This window comes from Panthera uncia, chromosome F1 (genome assembly GCF_023721935.1).
Source record: "Panthera uncia isolate 11264 chromosome F1, Puncia_PCG_1.0, whole genome shotgun sequence".
In the NCBI taxonomy this organism is placed as follows: domain Eukaryota; kingdom Metazoa; phylum Chordata; class Mammalia; order Carnivora; family Felidae; genus Panthera; species Panthera uncia.
The window spans coordinates 62,541,338-62,558,744 of record NC_064813.1 but is presented as its reverse complement, the minus strand read 5'-3'; the positions used below and the strand labels follow the sequence as shown (position 1 = coordinate 62,558,744).

Here is a 17,407-nt window from a genome sequence, read left to right as displayed (position 1 = left end):
GTTCGAGTTCGGCTCAGGTCATGATCTTGCGGGTCTGTGAGTTCGAGCCCCGCGTCGGGCTCTGTGCTGACAGCTCGGAGCCTGGAACCTGCTTCGGATTCTGTGTCTCCCTCTCTCTCTGACCCTCCCCTGCTCACGCTCTATCTCTGTCTGTCAAAAATAAATAAAACATTTAAAAAAAATTTTTTTAATAGATTTCCTCTGTTCTCCTTCAAAGACCTAACTGAAAGGAGAGGCAATTTGTCATGAGCATGGGCTTCAGTGACTGCAGTTAGATACACTTGCCCTCAGGAATTTGTCCCAGCAAATGGTAGTGATGGGGGGAAAAAAGACCCCTTTGTGTTTCTTACCCCGTTATTCCACTGCTGAGCAAGGAAACGGGGGCGGGGGTAGCTGCCCCGATTCGTGGTTCCCCCCGAGCCCAGACCTGAGGGAAGTGGCTTCTCTGTTCTACAAGGCCTCACGCAGAGGAGCCCAGCCCCTGTGACTTCCTGCCTTGCCTTCTCAGGCTGAGCTCCAGGAATGGGGATAGGAAGAGGGCCTTCCTCCCCCCGGCCCACCCTGCCCACTGGGCAGTTCGGTTAGGCACTGCCTTTCCCCCAGGTCTGTCACCACTTCCTGCCCTGGCCAGGGGCAGAGCGGTGGGGGGCACCCTGCACCGTTCTGCAGTTCCCTTCTTCGCTACACCCCCCGGGGACCAGGCGGAGTTGGCCCCTGCCTGCCGAGGCTGGCTGGAGAGTTTCCCAAGGAGGCCACGCCGGCTTCGCGGCTTCGTGCTAACCTAGCTCCCTTCTCTAGCACCTCAGCCGGACTCAGGCCTCTTCCCAAAATGCCGTGAACGCAGACCACGGGGCCAGCTACAACGCTCTTACGCTTTGGCTGGTCGGCCTGGCATCCTCCGCAGCCTGGGCGACAGCCCAGGGACCCAGAAAAGCAAACTTGGACTTGCAAGGCACGAGAATTTGTGGCCAGGCGCAAAATACGAGACAGCTGGATTCTTCCCAGGGCTTAGCCCAGCTGGAGAGGCTGGGCAGAAAGGAGGACGCCGGGGCACCATTTGGCCAGGCAAGAGCAGTGTTCTGCCATCTGCTGGGGATTTGTCGGGCTCCGTCCTTCTCAGCAGGTTTTCTCTTGTTTTCTGCTTTTCCTCCACAGCCAGAGCTAGCAGGCTGGTGGGGAAGACAGACGGAAAGGCCACGGGTCACTTGGAAAAGACACTAGTGTCCCTGCTCCTGATGGCCATCCTCCCGAGAAGCATCTCCCAGGCTAGTGAAGAGAGACCCCGGGCCCTAGGGTACCGTACCTGATTCCTCTTGATTTGCACGTTGTTGACATCTTCATAAACCGTCAGAAACTCCTCTGTGCCGTCCTCTGTGAGAGAAAAGCAGCAGAGACAGAGATGCAGAGACCTCCCGAGGGTGTCCTGTCCAAGCTTCCGCGTCGCACGGTCCCACCTCCAGCCCAGGTGGCCAAGACCTCGAGAAAGGTTCTAGAAAGGAGGCAGACGGGTGCTCTCCCCAGAAGGCCAGCACGGGACCAGCAACCACCCGACACACCTACCCCGTCAGGCCCCGGGCCGCACCCCAGCAAGCCGGCCACCGGCAGGTAAATCTGCACGTTGGGCTGTATGCACCTCGAGGAACCCCGGAAGGCGTGAGCTGGGAGAAAGGCCCCCCAGACACACACACGCACGCACGTGCACGCACACACGTCCCAACGCTCTAGAAGAGAAGCAGGTGCTGTGCTCCCAGGCGGGTGCGTTGGGGGATGGCAGGTCGGGCAACAGCACGTCCTGGGGACCCTCCACTTACGTGACTGCTTCATCTTCCTCCTCCGCACACAGAAGCCGGTGAGGGTGCCCAGGAGCAGCGTGATTAGAAGGACCACGATGATCAGCAACAAGTGCAGAGACTTGTCCTCTGGGGACATGGACGCGTGAGGCCTGAGCACTCAGCCTTCTCTCTCCTCCCTTCCCGTCTGACACACGACTTGCCTCAGACCCACACTCCTCTCTCAGGCCCCGCTGAGCTCGTCAGCGAGGCTGGCTCTCTGTGCAGTGGGGTGGGGTGACCTCCCCCGAGTGATGCTAAGACGTGACCTCCCCGAGTGATGCTAAGAGCGTGACCTCCCCCGAGTGATGCTAAGAGTGTGGATACTACTGTCTCACAGGCCTGGCTCCGTGCCTTTGGGCAACTCCCTTAACTTTGCTGAGCCTCCATTTTCTCACTTACAAAAGGAGACAATGTTGGGGCACCTGGGGCTCAGTCAGATAAGCATCTGACTCGATTTCAGCTCAGGTCATGACCTCACGGTTCGTGGGATCAAGCCCCGCATTGGGCTCCTTACTTCTGGTGCAGACACTGCTTGGGATTCCCTCTCTCCCTCCCTCTCTCCCTCTCCCTCTCTCTCTCTCTCTCTCTCCTCTCTCCTCTCTCTCCTCTCTCTCCTCTCTCTCCGCCTCTCCCCCACTTGTGCTCTTGCTTCCTTTCTCAAGATAAATAAATAAACTTTTTTTTTTTTTTTTTTTTTTTTTTTTTTAAAAAAAGGAGAGGGGCAGGGCGCCTGGGTGGCTCAGTCAGTTAAGCGTCTGACTTTGGCTCAGGTCATGATCTTGCGGTTCGTGGGTTCGAGCCCCACCATCGGGCTCTGTGCTGACAACTCAGAGCCTGGAGCCTGCTTTGGATTCTGTGTCTCCCTCTCTCTCTCTCTCTCTCTGCCCCTCCCCTGCTGACATTCTCTCCCTCTCTCAAAAATAAACAAACGCTTTTTTAAAAAGGAGATAATGTCATCTACAGAAGGGGGTTGACCACATGATCTGATATGTGCACGGCATATGTTACATCTGTCCATTCTTTTGTTAACTGAACAGAACGTATTGCACCCCACTATGTGCCGCGAAATTCTCCCATTTCCCCTTCCTGCCCCTCCTGCCTCCGCTGCTCTTCCTCATTTGAACTTCCACATTTAACGTCGGTGTCACACATGTAGCCTGCTGTATCAGCCCGCCCGCAAGGGGAGAAGGGAAAGGAATTACGTGCTCTTCACAAGTGTTACCTCATCTAATCTTACCAGCAGTCCTGCCAGGTACCTGTTATCATCCCCATATTACCCGGCAGAAAAACTGAGGCTCAGAGAGGTTGGGGAAACTGCCTGAGATCACAGAGCTAGTGAATCATGAAACCGTAGCTGACATGACCCAAAAGCCAGTGTCCCTGTCACTCCAAATCACTTCGGCTTGCTCGTTTCTTTTTTGCCCAGGAATGCCTAGTTTTGTGGCCCCTGCTGGGCTGTAAGCTCTTTAAGGACAGAGACAGCAGGTAGGTTTTTACCTGCAGTGCCCGTGCTGATGGCGCACTAAGTCTTTATTTATCTGATAAAAATCGGTGCAAACTTAACTCAGGGTAACTCTTAGGATGTGCATAAGCAATAAACCAAGAACTCTTCCAGGAACCCCTGTGACCATCCTGATGTTCCAGGACACAGCCCCAGGACACTGCTGTTACCTCTTGGGGAACTACATGGCCTGGGGGAGTTCTCACTTGGGAGGAGGAAACAGGTTCCCCATCAGTCTCTCCCAGGAAGGGATAATCAGCAGCCACAGCAGGGCTGTGACTCATCAAACAGACCAGCATTCCCTAAAATGAAGGAAAAACTCGAATCTTCTGGGAGATGCTTGATGGGGATGAAACTCATCCCAGACTAAGATAGGCCTGGTTTATGGGAACTGTGTGCCCAGAGACCAGGACTGCCCCAAGGAGATGCTGCAAGGCAGCCGAGGGATCTCATGCCCAGGTATCTCGGGCGTGAGCCTGGTTGTGGGGTCCAACACTTTCAGCCCCTGTTAGAGCCCACAGTGCTCCACTTACGCTGGGAGTCACCCGGACAGTGCAGGATGAAGGTGCGGTTTGTCCAGCTGACCGAGTTGCTGACATTGCAGGTATATATGTGCGAGCTGTTGGCATCGATCTGGTCCTCCAGTGTGCTGTGATTCCTTCCCGTCTCGATCAGCACGCTCCCTCTATACCAATCATAGCTCACATTATCACCGCTGGGGACCGAGCAGGACAGAGTCACTTGGCACCTCCCTCCCTCCAGGACCTTCAAGTCCTGTAGTACGTGGGGCTCCCCTACGTGATCTGGAAGCAGAGATTCTGATCAGAAAGGCACTGGAAATAAAACTCCTACAGGAGTCCGAGGGGCAGGCGGCGCTGTTCTAGGGACTCACCAAATACAGAAACCTGGAACGTGTAGTTCGTAACTTTTCCACGCTCATCAGTTGCCTCAAAGATGTAGAAGCCGCTGTCCTGCTGCTGAGCTGCTTCGATGGTGAGACTTAAGTTCTGGGTTATAAAACCGAATCTTTTGTTGAGATGATTCAAAGTCCAATTTTTATCTCTGCAATAATCAGACTCACACTTCCATGTCAGTATCACAGAAGATTCTGAAGGTGAGGGCCCCGGCCTCTTCCATTGAACAGATTCTATGTTCTTTGCCAGTGTCTTGGGAGGCCATAACCGGAGACATGTTCCTGAGAGTCCAACCACACGTTTAGCAGAATCTAGGGATTCCAGAGAAGAGAACTCAGGCTGGAGGAGGTAGGAAGGGCATCAGCCCTGAACATTGTGGGCAATCGGATGCGACTTCCCTTGTGGCAAGAAGATGGGGACACCTATGAGGAGACCAGAGGCTAAGAGAGCCTAGAGGTGTACTTCCCTTTCCTGCCTCCCCTCTCCCCAAGCTCTGTGCCACTTGTCTAAAGGAGCCCACCGGCCAGTAATAATAGCGAAACTCTCTCGCCTTCTTACTGTGGGCAGCAGATTTTAAACACTTCATGTGTTTTAACTATATTTAACTACATGTTTTAACAGTGACCTTATGAGAGTTTTATCCCCATTTTACAGGTGAAAAAAAAAAAACTGAGTTAGAAAGAACTTAAAAGTAACTAGCCCTAGCTACACAGTAAGAACAATGAGCTTGAAATGCACTCAATTTGCTTTTACAGGATGGGCTCTTAACCACAATGTTACAAACACCATATCCGACGTGACTCCCTCCCCGGGGTGCTGAGGCAGCCACTACTGGCCAGCGGTGACTGCTGGAAATTCTGAAGGGCCACACCCAGTAAGCCTGGCCTTCCGAGCTGAATCCATAGCTCACTCCGCTGTCCTCCCACAGAGCGAGTTTCATAACCCTCTCTTGTAGCACGTAGCACAGCAAACTGCGGTCATTACTTATTAATGTTTGCCAAGTTTCTAGTCCCTAGGAAGTCTCCATGGGGATTGATCCCTAAAGAATAATTAGAGAAAGGGGCGCCTGGGTGGCTCAGTTGGTTGAGCATCCGACTCCGGCCCGGGTCGTGATCCCGCGCTTCCTGGGTTCAAGCCCCACATCGGGCTCTGTGCTGACGGCTCGGAGCCTGGAGCGTGTGTGTGTGTCTCTCTCTCTGCCCCTCTCCTACTCTGTCTCTCTGTCTCCCCAAAATAAATAAACATTAAAAAAAATTTTTTTAAGAAAAAAAGAAGAATTAGAGACAAATAAAAGCACCCTGCCTTGGTATATCCCAGCACTTGTCCTCCACAGGGATCGAGATGTATGCTAATTAACAGGGGTGTCACAGAGCTGCTTGCTGTTGCCTGACCTAGGAAAGCCTAGTGCTGTCAGTGAAGAAAAACAGAAGTTCCAGTGGCCATTTTTGGCAGGGGAGCTATGTGGCATGGCCCCGTGGATGCAGGAAATAAAAAGGTCTGCCAGAGAGGGTCAGAAAGAATTTGGAAGAGAGAATAAGAGATGGGGATTGTTATACAAACAAATCTGTTAACATAGAGGACGTTGAGGGGAAAGCAAGGGAGAAGCAGATTTTTAGATGTCTTACATGCATTATAAATGCCCTCACTCCCAACCACACCTTCACCTTGGCATTTCCTCAGGAGCCGGAGTAAATAATCAAAGAAAGTTTAATTACTATTTGGTTGATAGACTCTGTTTCTTTGATCTTGACACTCCTAAGAATAAAACACATAGGGTTCCAGGGCACCTGGTTGGCTCGGTCAGTAGAGCATGCGACTCGTGATCTCAGGGTTGTAAGTTTGAGCCCCATGGTGGGTGTAGATACTACTTTTTTTAAAAAAAGAATCTTTAAAAAAACACAAAAATAAAGAAAACACATGGGATTCCGATGCATAGTCTCATGATTTGAACTGGCTCAGCCCATTGCCAAACTTGAAACAGACATTGTGCCTTTGTCTCCTATGGTCCTATGTATGAGAACAGGCCAACCTATCAAATATTGCACAGAGATCCTGAGAACAATCCCCACTGGTTACAATCCCCCGTGTGACCAGGGCCCTGAAGAGGTGGGGCCTCTTTGTGTTTAAGACACGCTTCCTGACTCCAGAGGGTTTGTGATCTGAGAGCAGAACATACTTTTATTTCACAGCATACACTGAAGAGTTAAGAAAATCATCTAAAGAATTCTTTTTTTATTTTTTAATGTTTATTCATTTTTGAGAGAGAGACAGGATGAGGGGGTGAGAGGCAGAGAGAGAGAGGGAGACACAGAACTCGAAGCAGGCTCCAACATGCTGTGCTGACAGCTCAGAGCCTGACACGGGGCTCGAACACACAAACCGTGAGACCATGACCTGAGCCCAAGTCAGACGCTCAACCGACTGAGCCACCTGAGTGCCCCTAAAGACTTCTAATTCTAATAATGGAAGACCACATTAATACCTGCTAACCAACCCTCCCACAAAGAAACACTAGGAAAAAAAAAACGAGCAAAATATAAAAGCATGTTGCTAAAGGCATCAGGGAGCTAATAAAACAGGGAAATATTATGGAGCCAAGATCCGGAAGAAGGCAACTCAGAGAGGTAAGACCAGCATTTTTTACTTCTATTCCTGGAGCCTTGCAATAAACTCAAGGAACTAAAAGAACATGGGGTTCAGGGACCTCGTGTTAAGAAGTGGGTGTACCTAAAATCCATCAGATTTGGTGGTAGTACCACGAAGAGCTACCCTCTGAGAGTAAGAGTGAACAAGAAGTAGACAAGATCTCACAGGAACTGAAGCCTAGTTTTGAATGATCTCAACTCTGAACTGGATTAAAGTGATCTAGAATTTCCAGTATTTCTGACCTGGCTGTCTACTAGAGGCAAATGTAAGTTATTCCTGGAGGAAAATAACATCGACACGGGCATTAAGTTATTTCTAATGCATAGTGTCCAAAATGAAATAAAAAAACAAGCCAGCATAAGAAGAGGAAACATGTCCAAAACCCAAAAGGAAATATAGGCAATAGAAACAGCCTCAAGGGGCATCCAGATAACAGAAGTATCGGTCATAAACTTTAAGGTAATTGTATTTAATGTTTCAAGGAATTAAAATTTAAAGTTTGAAAATTTCAGCAGAAAATCAGTGTCATAGAATGCAAATCTGGCCATGCCCCTTGCAATGTGACTTTGTAGCTCCTCCCCTCGTCAAAAGATGGGGTTCGTTTCCCTATCTCCTGTAACTGGGCTGGCCTTTGCAATACGTTGCAGCAAGAATGAGGTTGTGCCGATTCTAAGCCTATGTCTGAAGAGGCATTGCCCATTTCTACTTGTTCTCTAGGAACCTTGTCTAGCTGACATGTTAAGAAGTCTGAGATAGCCTGCTGGAAGATAAGAGATCACACAGAGCGAAGGTAAACAACCACAAGTGAGGCCACCCTAGATCTCATCTCCAGCCAACCTGACAGCTGACCATATATGCACGAGTGACGCAAGCAGAAACCAAAAGAATGGTCCAGTGAGCCCAGCCAAAATCGCAAGCTAGCACATTCACTGTTGTTCTCAACTACTAAGTTTTGGGGTCGTTCATTATGCAGCAACAGTTATCAGATAAACTGGATTTTTTTAAGAACCAAAGGAAAATTGTAAAAATGAAATACAAAATAACTGAAAAATTGGAACTGAACTCATTGGAAAGATATAAAAGCCATTTATGCCACTGAAAAGAGAATCAGAAAACTGGAAGATAAGGCAGAACAAAATATCCAGATTGAATCACAGAAAAACAAAAGTGGGGCACCTGGCTGGCTCAGTCAGTAGAGCACGTGACTCCTGATCTCAGGGTCGTGAGTTCAAGCCCCATGTCGGGTGTGGAGTTTACTTAATAAAAAACATGTATTTCAAAAACGGGGGTGCCTGGGTGGCTCAGTGGGTTAAGCATCCAACTCCTGATGTCAGCTCAGGTTGTGATCTTGTGGTCGTGAGATTGAGCCCCACATGGGGCTCTACGCTGAGCAGGGCCTTCTTGGGACCCCCTCTCTCCCTCTGTCTCTGCCCCTCTGCCACTTGCACGCATGCACTTTCTCTCTTTCTCAAAATAAATAAACTTAAAAAAAAGAAAAGAAAAGGATGGAAATATACAAGAAAAAGTGTAAGAATCGTCTGAGATACGGTGAAAAAATCTAACCGAAGCGTAATTGGAGAGCCAGGAGAGGACAGGGAGATAAATTCAAAAGAAATAATGGATGAGAATTTTCTAAACCGACAGCCATCAAAACAGATTTGTAAGAAGCAGACTCATAAATATAGAGAACAAACTGATGGCTGCCAGAAGGAGGGGAGATGGGAGGATGGAAAAAAATAGGTCAAGAGCATTAAGAGATAAAACTTCCACTTATAAAATAAGTCAGAGAGATGAAAGATGAGATGAAAAGTACAACATAGAGAATATAGTCAATAATATTGTAGTGACCAGGGTGCCTGGGTGGCTCGGTCCGTTGAGCATCCGACTCTTGGTTTCGGCTCAGGTCATGATCTCACTGTTCGTGAGTTTGAGCCCCATATCAGGCTTCACACTGATAGTGCAGAGCCTGCCTGGGATTCTCTCTCTCTCCCCCTCTCTCTCTGCCCCTCCCCCATTCACTGTCTCCCTCTCTCTCTCTCTCTCTCTCTCTCACAAAATAAATAAATTTAAATAATAATAATAATAATAATAATAATATTGTAGTGACCTTGCATTTGACCAACAGCAACTATACTTATCATGGTCAGCACTGTGTAATGTATAGAACTGTCAAATCACTACTTTGCACACCTAAAACTAATATAACATTGTATATCAACTGTAGTTCAATAATTAAAAAACTAAATAATAAAAATAAATAAATATAAATAAAATGAGGAAACTGATAATAAGCCAGAGCACAAAAAAAAAAAATTCTCTAAGACAGATTTATAGAATGTACTACAAATACCAGGAGCACCTGGGTGGCTCAGCTGGTTGAGCATCTGATGCTTGATCTCAGCTCAGGCCTTGGTTTCAGAGTCATGAGTTCAAGCCCCATGTTTAACTTGTTAAAAAAAAAAAATGTGCTACAAATCCCAAGCAACATTAAAACAAAACAAAAAAACCCTAAGCACACTTTTAAATATTATGCGAACCAAAAGCAAAGAGAAAAATCTTAAAATAGCCAAAGGGGAAAAAAACTAAATCGTGTTCACAAAAGAAACAATTTACCGCTGACATTTAAACATAAAAGATAAAAACCAGAAGATAATGAAATGATATTTTCAAAGTGCTGATAGAACATAACTACCTACCTAGAATTTTATACCAGTGAAAAAAAATGCTTCAAAGATGAAGATGAAATAAAGGCATTTTCAGAAAAACAAAAACTGACAAATTGTCACAAGCGGATCTGTATTAAAGAAAATGCCAAAGGATACCCTTCAGATACAGAAAATGACCCAAGATGGAAACTCAAAGATAAGAATAAATAAATGAAGAGCAACAGAAACCATAAATACATAGTTACACATAAATGAATGCTGACTGTGTAAACACATAACAATGAGGTCTTGCAGAGTTAAAATATTGAGAGCATTAACATACAAACAATAATAACACTTAATTTGAAAATAGGACAAAGAAAATTAAAGTGCCTTGTCCAGAAGTGACAAAAAACTATTACTTTATATTAACTTTGATAAGCCAATAAGGCATCCTCTAATCTGTAGGCTAATACCTAAATGAAGAGTAAGATGATATGTAATTATGAAGCTAATACATAGTGTGAAGAAAGAATGAAGAAATAAATGTAATCAATCCAAAAGGAGAAAATAAAGAATAAAAAAAGGAGTATAGAATAGGTGGAACCGGGGAAGGTAAACGGCAATATGGTGGCTTTAAATCCAAAACACTAAGTAATTACATTAAATATAAACAGACTTAATACTCAAATAAAAGGCAAAGATGATCAGACAGTATTAAAAAATAAACACAACTACATGCTTCTTACAAGCACCATTTCAACATTTTTTTTTTAATTTTTAATGTTTATTTATTTTTGAGAGAGATAGAATGTGAGTGGGTTAGGGCAGAGAGAGAGGGAGACACAGAATCCGAAGCAGGCTCCAGGCTCTGAGCTGTCAGCACAGAGCCCCACGTGGGGCTCGAACCCACAAGCTGTGAGATCATGACCTGAGCCGAAGTCGGACGCTCAACTGACTGAGCCACCCAGGCGCCCCACCATTTCAACATTTCTTACAAATGAAAAATACATGGGGCACGTGGGTAGCACGGAGAGTTAGGCATCCAACCCTTGGTTTTTGCTCAGGTCATGATCTCATGGTTCATGGGTTTGAGCCCCACATCAGTCTCCACGCTGACAGGGTGGAGCCTCCTTGGGATTCTCTCTCCTTCTCTCTCTGCCCTCCCCCACTTGCTCTTTCTCAAAAATAAACAAATAAACTTAAAAAAAATTTTTTTAATGAAAAGTATGTTCCAGGGGTGCCTGGCCGGCTCAGTCAGAAAAGCATGCGACTCTTGATCTCAGGGTCATGAGTTTGAGCCCCACACTGGGTGTAAAGATTATTAAAAAATAAATAAATAAACTTTAAGAAAATGAAAAATATACAAACAAACACTAACCATAAGAAGGCTGGTATAGCTATATTAAGATTAGCCTACTCTGACACTTAAAGTCTACTTTGAACTTTAAGGGAAAATGCATTATTAAAGATCAAGAGGGATCACTATGTTGTACACCTAAAACTAATACCACACTGCATGTCAACTATACTTTAATATTTATTTTTGAGACAGAGTGACAGAGTGCAACCAGGAAAGGGGCAGAGAGACCAGAAGACACAGAATCCAAAGCAAGCTCCAGGCTCTGAGCTGTCAGCACAGAACCTGACCAGGGCTCGAACTCACGAACCTCGAGATCATGCCTTGAGCCGAAGTCGGACGCTTAATCAACTGAGCCACCCAGGCGCCCCATATGTCAACTATACTTTAATAATAACAAATTTTTAATTAAAAAATTTAAAAACAGGGGCACCTGGGTGGCTCAGTCGGTTGAGCATCCGACTTCAACTCAGGTCACGATCTCGCGGTCTGTGAGTTCGAGCCCCGCGTCAGGCTCTGTGCTGACAGCTCAGAGCCTGGAGCCTGTTTCAGATTCTGTGTCTCCCTCTCTCTCTGCCCCTTCCCTGTTCATGCTCTGTCTCTCTCTCTGTCTCTCAAAGATTAATAAACATTAAAAAAAATTTTTTTTAATTTTAAAACAGATAATTAAGTCATTAAAAAATTAAAAAAGACAAATAAGAATGCTTAATAAAAACACAAAGTCCAATACACCAGGAAGATGTACAGTAAATTTGTTTGAACAATTTAAAATTGTTTCAGCCTTAAAATTTACAGAAGTAAAAGGAAAAATGGAAAAAAGCCACAGTCATAGCAGGAGCTACCAGTAATACCCCCAGTAACAGATGGAAAAAGCCGACCAAAAATAATAATAATAATCAGTAAGGATATAGATTTGAAAAACAAAACTAATTAACAAATTTGACCTAGATAACCTATTTAGGATACTTCACCCATTAATGTCAAAATTTACATTCTTTTCAAAAGTATATCAACATTTTGGGGAGTCTAGCTGGTTCAGTCAGTGGGGCATGCAACTCTTGATCTTGGAGTTGTAAGCACCAGCCCTACGGTGGGTGTAAAGATTACTTAAAAATAAAATCCTACAAAAAAAAAAAAAGAGAGAGAGAGAGAGAGAGTACATAAACTTTTACAAAATTTGAACCATAGGTAGAGCCATAAAACGATTTTAAAACTAGAAATCAACATAAGGAAAGATACCTTATAAAAAATTTCTATTTGTTTGACTAAACTCAAAAGAGAGATAAGAAATCACAATGGAAATTAGGAAATATTTTGAACTAATTAATAGTGAAAATACTATATATCAAAATTCATGGGGCAGCTCTTTCTGTCCACAGGTCCTGTCCCTGTGCTTTAATAAAACCGTAATTTTGCACCGAAAAAATAAATAAATAAATAAAACCTCATGAGATGCATCTAAAGCCATGATTAAAGGGGAAATTATATATATTATACATATATTATAAAAAAACATATAAATACATATATTATAAAAATAACAAGGTTGAAAATCAATTATTTAAGCATCAATCTCAAGAACCCACAAAAGGAACAACAAATTAAGTTCAAAAAAAGAGAAAGGATGCAGAGAAAGAGGAGATGGAAAATAATTACACAACAGAGGATCAACAGCCTTTTTTTATTTTATAAAAAAATCAAAATATGGTTAATGCATAGATAGATTGATCAAAAGAAATGTGGAAAGGTACAAATAAGCAACATCAGGGTTTAAGTCATCACCACAGTTCCTACAGATATTAAGACCTTAAGAGTTGTAGGGGTGCCTGGGTGGCTCAGTCAGTTAAGCGACTGACTCTTGATTTTGGCTCAGGTAATGATCTCAACAGTTGCATTAGTTCGAGCCCCGCATTGAGCTCCACGCTGACAGCACAGTCTCCTTGGGATTTTCTCTCTCCATCTCTCTCTGCCCCTCCCCTTCTTGTGCTCTCTGTCTCTCCAAATTAATTAATTAATTAATTAATTAATTAAAATGTATATTTTAAAAAAAGATCTTAAGAATTGTAAACTGCTTTCCATCAATAATTTTTTATAATTGAGATTAAATAGAAAAATGTATTAAGTACACTGAATCTATACTGAAAAACCTTCTCACAAAGTAAACTCCAGACCTAGTTAGCATCCCTAGTTAACTCGAAGAAATATTTTAAAAGAAAGAACTCCAATCTTACACAGATGCTTTCAGAGATGGGAGATAATATTTCCAAATTTGTTTTATTAGGTTAACATACTTATCAGGTTGACACCAAAATCTTCAAGAATATCACAAGAGAAGAAAATTCAAGGCTCTTTCACTCAGAAACATGGGTGCAAAAATCCTAAGCAAAAACTAGCAAACTAAATAGATCAAAATTGTCGAAAGCCAAAGACAGAATCTTGAAAGCGACAAGAGAGAAACAACTTGTCACACACAAGAGATCCCCAGTGAGATTAACAACCAACTTCTCTGCAGAAACCATGAGGCTAGAAGGTGGTAAGATGACATATATAAAGTGCTAAAAGAACAAAGCTGCCAACCAAGCATTGTACATCCAACAAAATTATCTTGCATGAAAAATGAAGGACCAAGGAAGAAGTTCCCAAACAAAAGCTGGGAATCGTTGCCAACAGATCTGTCCTGCAAGGCATGCTTGAAGGGACAAAGATGCGAGGCAGTAACTCAAAGCCACGTGAAGAAATATAGAACGGCGCTAAAGGGAATTACGTAGATAACGATAACAGCCAGTATCATTGCATTCTGGGTTTGTAACTCTTCTTTTCCTATCTGATGTGAAAAAAAAAAAAAATACTCAAAACAACAATTATAAATCTATGTTAATAGGCTCACAACGTATAAAGATGCGACTTGTGACAACATGAAGTGGGGAAGAGAGAGCTGTACAGGAGGGTTTGTATTCTCTGAAAGCTGAGTTGGTATTAATTCAAACTAGCCCCACCCCCTACCCCCCAGAGGGCAGACAGGACTGGAAGCAGACTTAATAACTGATCACGTCTGTGTGAGAAAGCCTCCATAAAATCCCAGTAGCACAGGGGCGCCTGGGTGGCTCAGACGGTTAAGCGTCCGACTCTCGACTTTGGCTCAGGCTATGATCTCACGGTTCGTGAGTTTGAGCCCCACATAGGGCTCTGCACTCACAGTGCAAAGCTTGTTTGGGATTCTGTCTCTGCCCCTCCCCTATTCTCACACACCTGTGCACTCTCTCTCTCTCTCTCTTTCTCTCTCAAAATAAATAAATACACTTTTTTAAAAATCCTTGTTTAGGGGCGCCTGGGTGGCGCAGTCGGTTGAGCGTCCGACTTCAGCCGGGTCACGATCTCGCGGTCCGTGAGTTCGAGCCCCGCGTCGGGCTCTGGGCTGACGGCTCGGAGCCTGGAGCCTGTTTCCGATTCTGTGTCTCCCTCTCTCTCTGCCCCTCCCCCGTTCATGCTCTGTCTCTCTCTGTCCCAAAAATAAATAAAAAACGTTGGAAAAAAAATTTATTAAAAAAAAAAAAAAAATCCTTGTTTAAAAAAAAAAATCCCAATAGCACAGGTTTGGGAAATTTCCAGGTAGGTGAACACGTCCACACCGGGAGGATGACACACCCCCCAACTCCATGGAGACCGAAGGTCCCACACTCAGGACCCCCCACGCTAGACTTTGCCTTATGTGTCTCTCCATCTGGCTGCTCATCGGTATCCTTCGTCATCTCCCTTAAAAAACTGCTAAACATAAGTGTTTCCTGCTCCAGCAAATTAATCGAACCAGAAGAGGGGGGTGGTCCTTGGAACCTTTGGTCTCTAACCAGTTGTTCGGAAGCACAGGTGACAACCTGGGTTTGTGACTGACGCGTAGTCTTGTGGGACTGAGCCCTTAGCCTGTGGGATCTGACGCTATCTCTGGGTAGACAGCATCAGAACTGAGTTGAATTATAAGACGGACACCAAGCTGGAGTCACAGAGAATGGGTTGGGAAAACTCCCACGCAGGTGGTGACTGGGAGTGTCAGAAGCAAAGCGTTCTGTGTGAGTAGGGACAGAGACACACGGGCAAGGAAGACAAGAGGGGGAAACTGGGTGGTGTTCCAACACAGTTTTTTTGAAATGTGAGGGGAATGAACTGGGAGTGGAAAGCCAGCAGAAACGGAGCAGTTGAAGGTCAGAGATGTCATCAGGGGTCAAGCAGGTCTTGGACGGGCTCGTGGATGAAGTGGTGATGCCCAGAGCACGCGGAAAAGCACCGGCCACGGAAAGGCAGAGGTGGATGGGGTTGCTCGTGGGGGTAAACGAGGTGCTTGACATTGGGGAACCCCTCACCGGCGTCTCTGACACTGGGGAATGGCGGCGGGTTGCTGGAATCCCTCCCTGGCATCTGCTTCCTCGCAGAAGGAGGGGGTAGGCTCATGAATGAAGCCTGTGTCAGTGGCACAGACCCTGGGTGAGATGCGGAAGGTCTGGAATCAGCTTTCTGGGGAACAGGAGGAGCTGAGGGCCAGAAACAAGGATTTCCAACACACGTGTTGCTCCGCTGAGGTTGGAGGCTCCGGATCGGTGGTTGCTCTTCGGTGCCGAATTACCCTCTGCAGCCCTCACCAGCCTGGTGTTGCGGGGGAGGCAGGAGGTTGGAACCGGCCGGGGCTGGAAGGGGATGCAGGCGGGGTGTCGTGGGGAAGGTACAGTGGAAAAGTGAGCAAGCAAGGTACTGTATACTGGGTGCTGTGACTCAGTCCCTGTCCGGGGGGGCTTATACGCCAAATGGAGACCCAAGAGATGCCAGTGTGAAAACAGAACCTTCGCACAAGGTCAGCCCTGCTGAGTGAGAGATGGAGAAGGTCTGACAGGGAGGGTTGGCTTGTTCAGAGGGGAGAAGCCACAGCAAATTCCGGTGGTCAGGGGAGGCCCCCGGAGCCACCACCACTGCTGTTGCTACTGCTTAGCAGCTCTGGGGCCCCTCTTCCGGTGGTTAAGAGCGAATGGAGTAAAACGGTAGTTCTGCAGAGGGAGGGCAGAGGACAGGTTGATCCCCACCGCCAACTCGGGACGAAATGGGCAGCCCGCACGGAGGGCGGTCAAGGACTCCAGGGAGTCGCTCAGCCCAGAGCCCGGGTGCCGAAGCTGCAGCCTCTAAAGCCGTGCAGCGTCTGCAGTCGGCTCCCTCTGCCTTGGACCTGCTGGTGGAGGAGGGGTGCGGCCTGAGAGCCTGGGAGGCAGGCGGGGGAGAGGCTCGGAGCAGTTTGCTTCCACCAGCCAACAAAAGGATGTTGAGGTTTTCTCAGCTCAGGGTTGTGCCACCAGGCTCGGGGTGAAGGCGACGCAGAGGGCAGCCGCTGGGGACTTAGTGAACAGAGCTCAGCGAGATCCCAAAAGTGCTGGGGCAGGGCCGGCTCCAGTCAAAGCAAAATCATAAAGTAGATAAAACACCCTCCAGGGCCCACGTCCCACATTCCCTCCTGTCTTCCTTTTGACTTAGCCCCACCCTTGGGGGCTTCGCTGGCTATATCGACTCCTCTGCTCAGACAAGGCAACCCCCTAACCTCTGTCGACCTTACTCAGCCCATGCCCTGCTCCCCGACTCCTTGTATCAGTTAACTGGATCAGCTCATTTCGGCTATCTTTCTCCAAGGTAACAGGTGCACTTGCTTTTTGTTTCCCGTTCAAACCCTGTGTTTTCCCTACATCCGTTCAGCTGTCCCTCTGCTCACATTATCTTTCTACCTTATCCCCAACTCCTAAGCAATTCTTCATCCTTTAAGGCCACCCCCAGGCTCCCCTCTCCCACCAGAAGCAATCTCCATTTAGAGCTCCCGCTGTGCTCTAAACGAATCTTGCCCATCAGTGACACTGAGCGTTTTCTGTCTTCCCTTATCATCGCTGCTGCGCAAGCCTGTTTTCCTCCGTCTGAAAGATTCTGAAGGATACTATCAACAGGTTCCATCTGTGCTTCACCCACAGAATCTCTCGAAGTTCTTGGAACCCAGTAAAGCCTTAGTGAAGTTATTTATTTAATCAATTAAATTCAAGAATGCATCTTGGCTAACTGCCAGAAAGGACTCTACTATAGGGATTTCCACAGAGAGGTGGTTCCCTGGGCTGTGACCTTCGCCTTCCAGGCTCCACACCCTCAAGCCTTCACTTCCCATTTGTAGGGCCTCAAAACAAAAGCCAGCAGCCCTGAAGCATCATGGGACTCTCATATACTGCTCGGTTCAACCATTTTGGCCAATGGTTTGCCAGCATCTGCTGTAAGAGTACACACATATCCCCACGAGTCTACACATTTACTCAACAGATGCATGTAAACAAAAAGCATGTACAATAGGCTCCCAGCAGCATTATTATAATAGGGGAAGGACCCCAAAAACAAACCAAAGATTCATCAGTAGCATAATGGACGAATAAGCTCAAACATATAGTCATACACTGAAAAGCTGTAGAGTCATATCATACCAGCTACAAGTAATAACACAGATA

General features: G+C 46.1%; 1 protein-coding gene across 3 annotated transcripts in view; it reads right to left on the bottom strand.

Annotated features, from left to right (window-relative positions):
* Positions 1 to 17,407, bottom strand: part of CD244 (CD244 molecule) — a 29,521-nt gene that overhangs the window by 6,445 nt on the left and 5,669 nt on the right. The window contains exons 2-5 of one of the 3 annotated variants that reach the window (XM_049634678.1): positions 4,226 to 4,558; positions 3,867 to 4,136; positions 1,812 to 1,919; positions 1,304 to 1,371 (exon numbers count right to left, since the gene is read on the bottom strand). In XM_049634678.1, coding sequence (XP_049490635.1) covers positions 1,304 to 1,371; positions 1,812 to 1,919; positions 3,867 to 4,136; positions 4,226 to 4,558 — 779 coding nt within the window. Of the gene's footprint in view, positions 1 to 1,303; positions 1,920 to 3,866; positions 4,137 to 4,225; positions 4,559 to 17,407 lie in introns of all 3 variants that reach the window. The other 2 variants (XM_049634677.1, XM_049634679.1) reach the window with 2 other exon arrangements.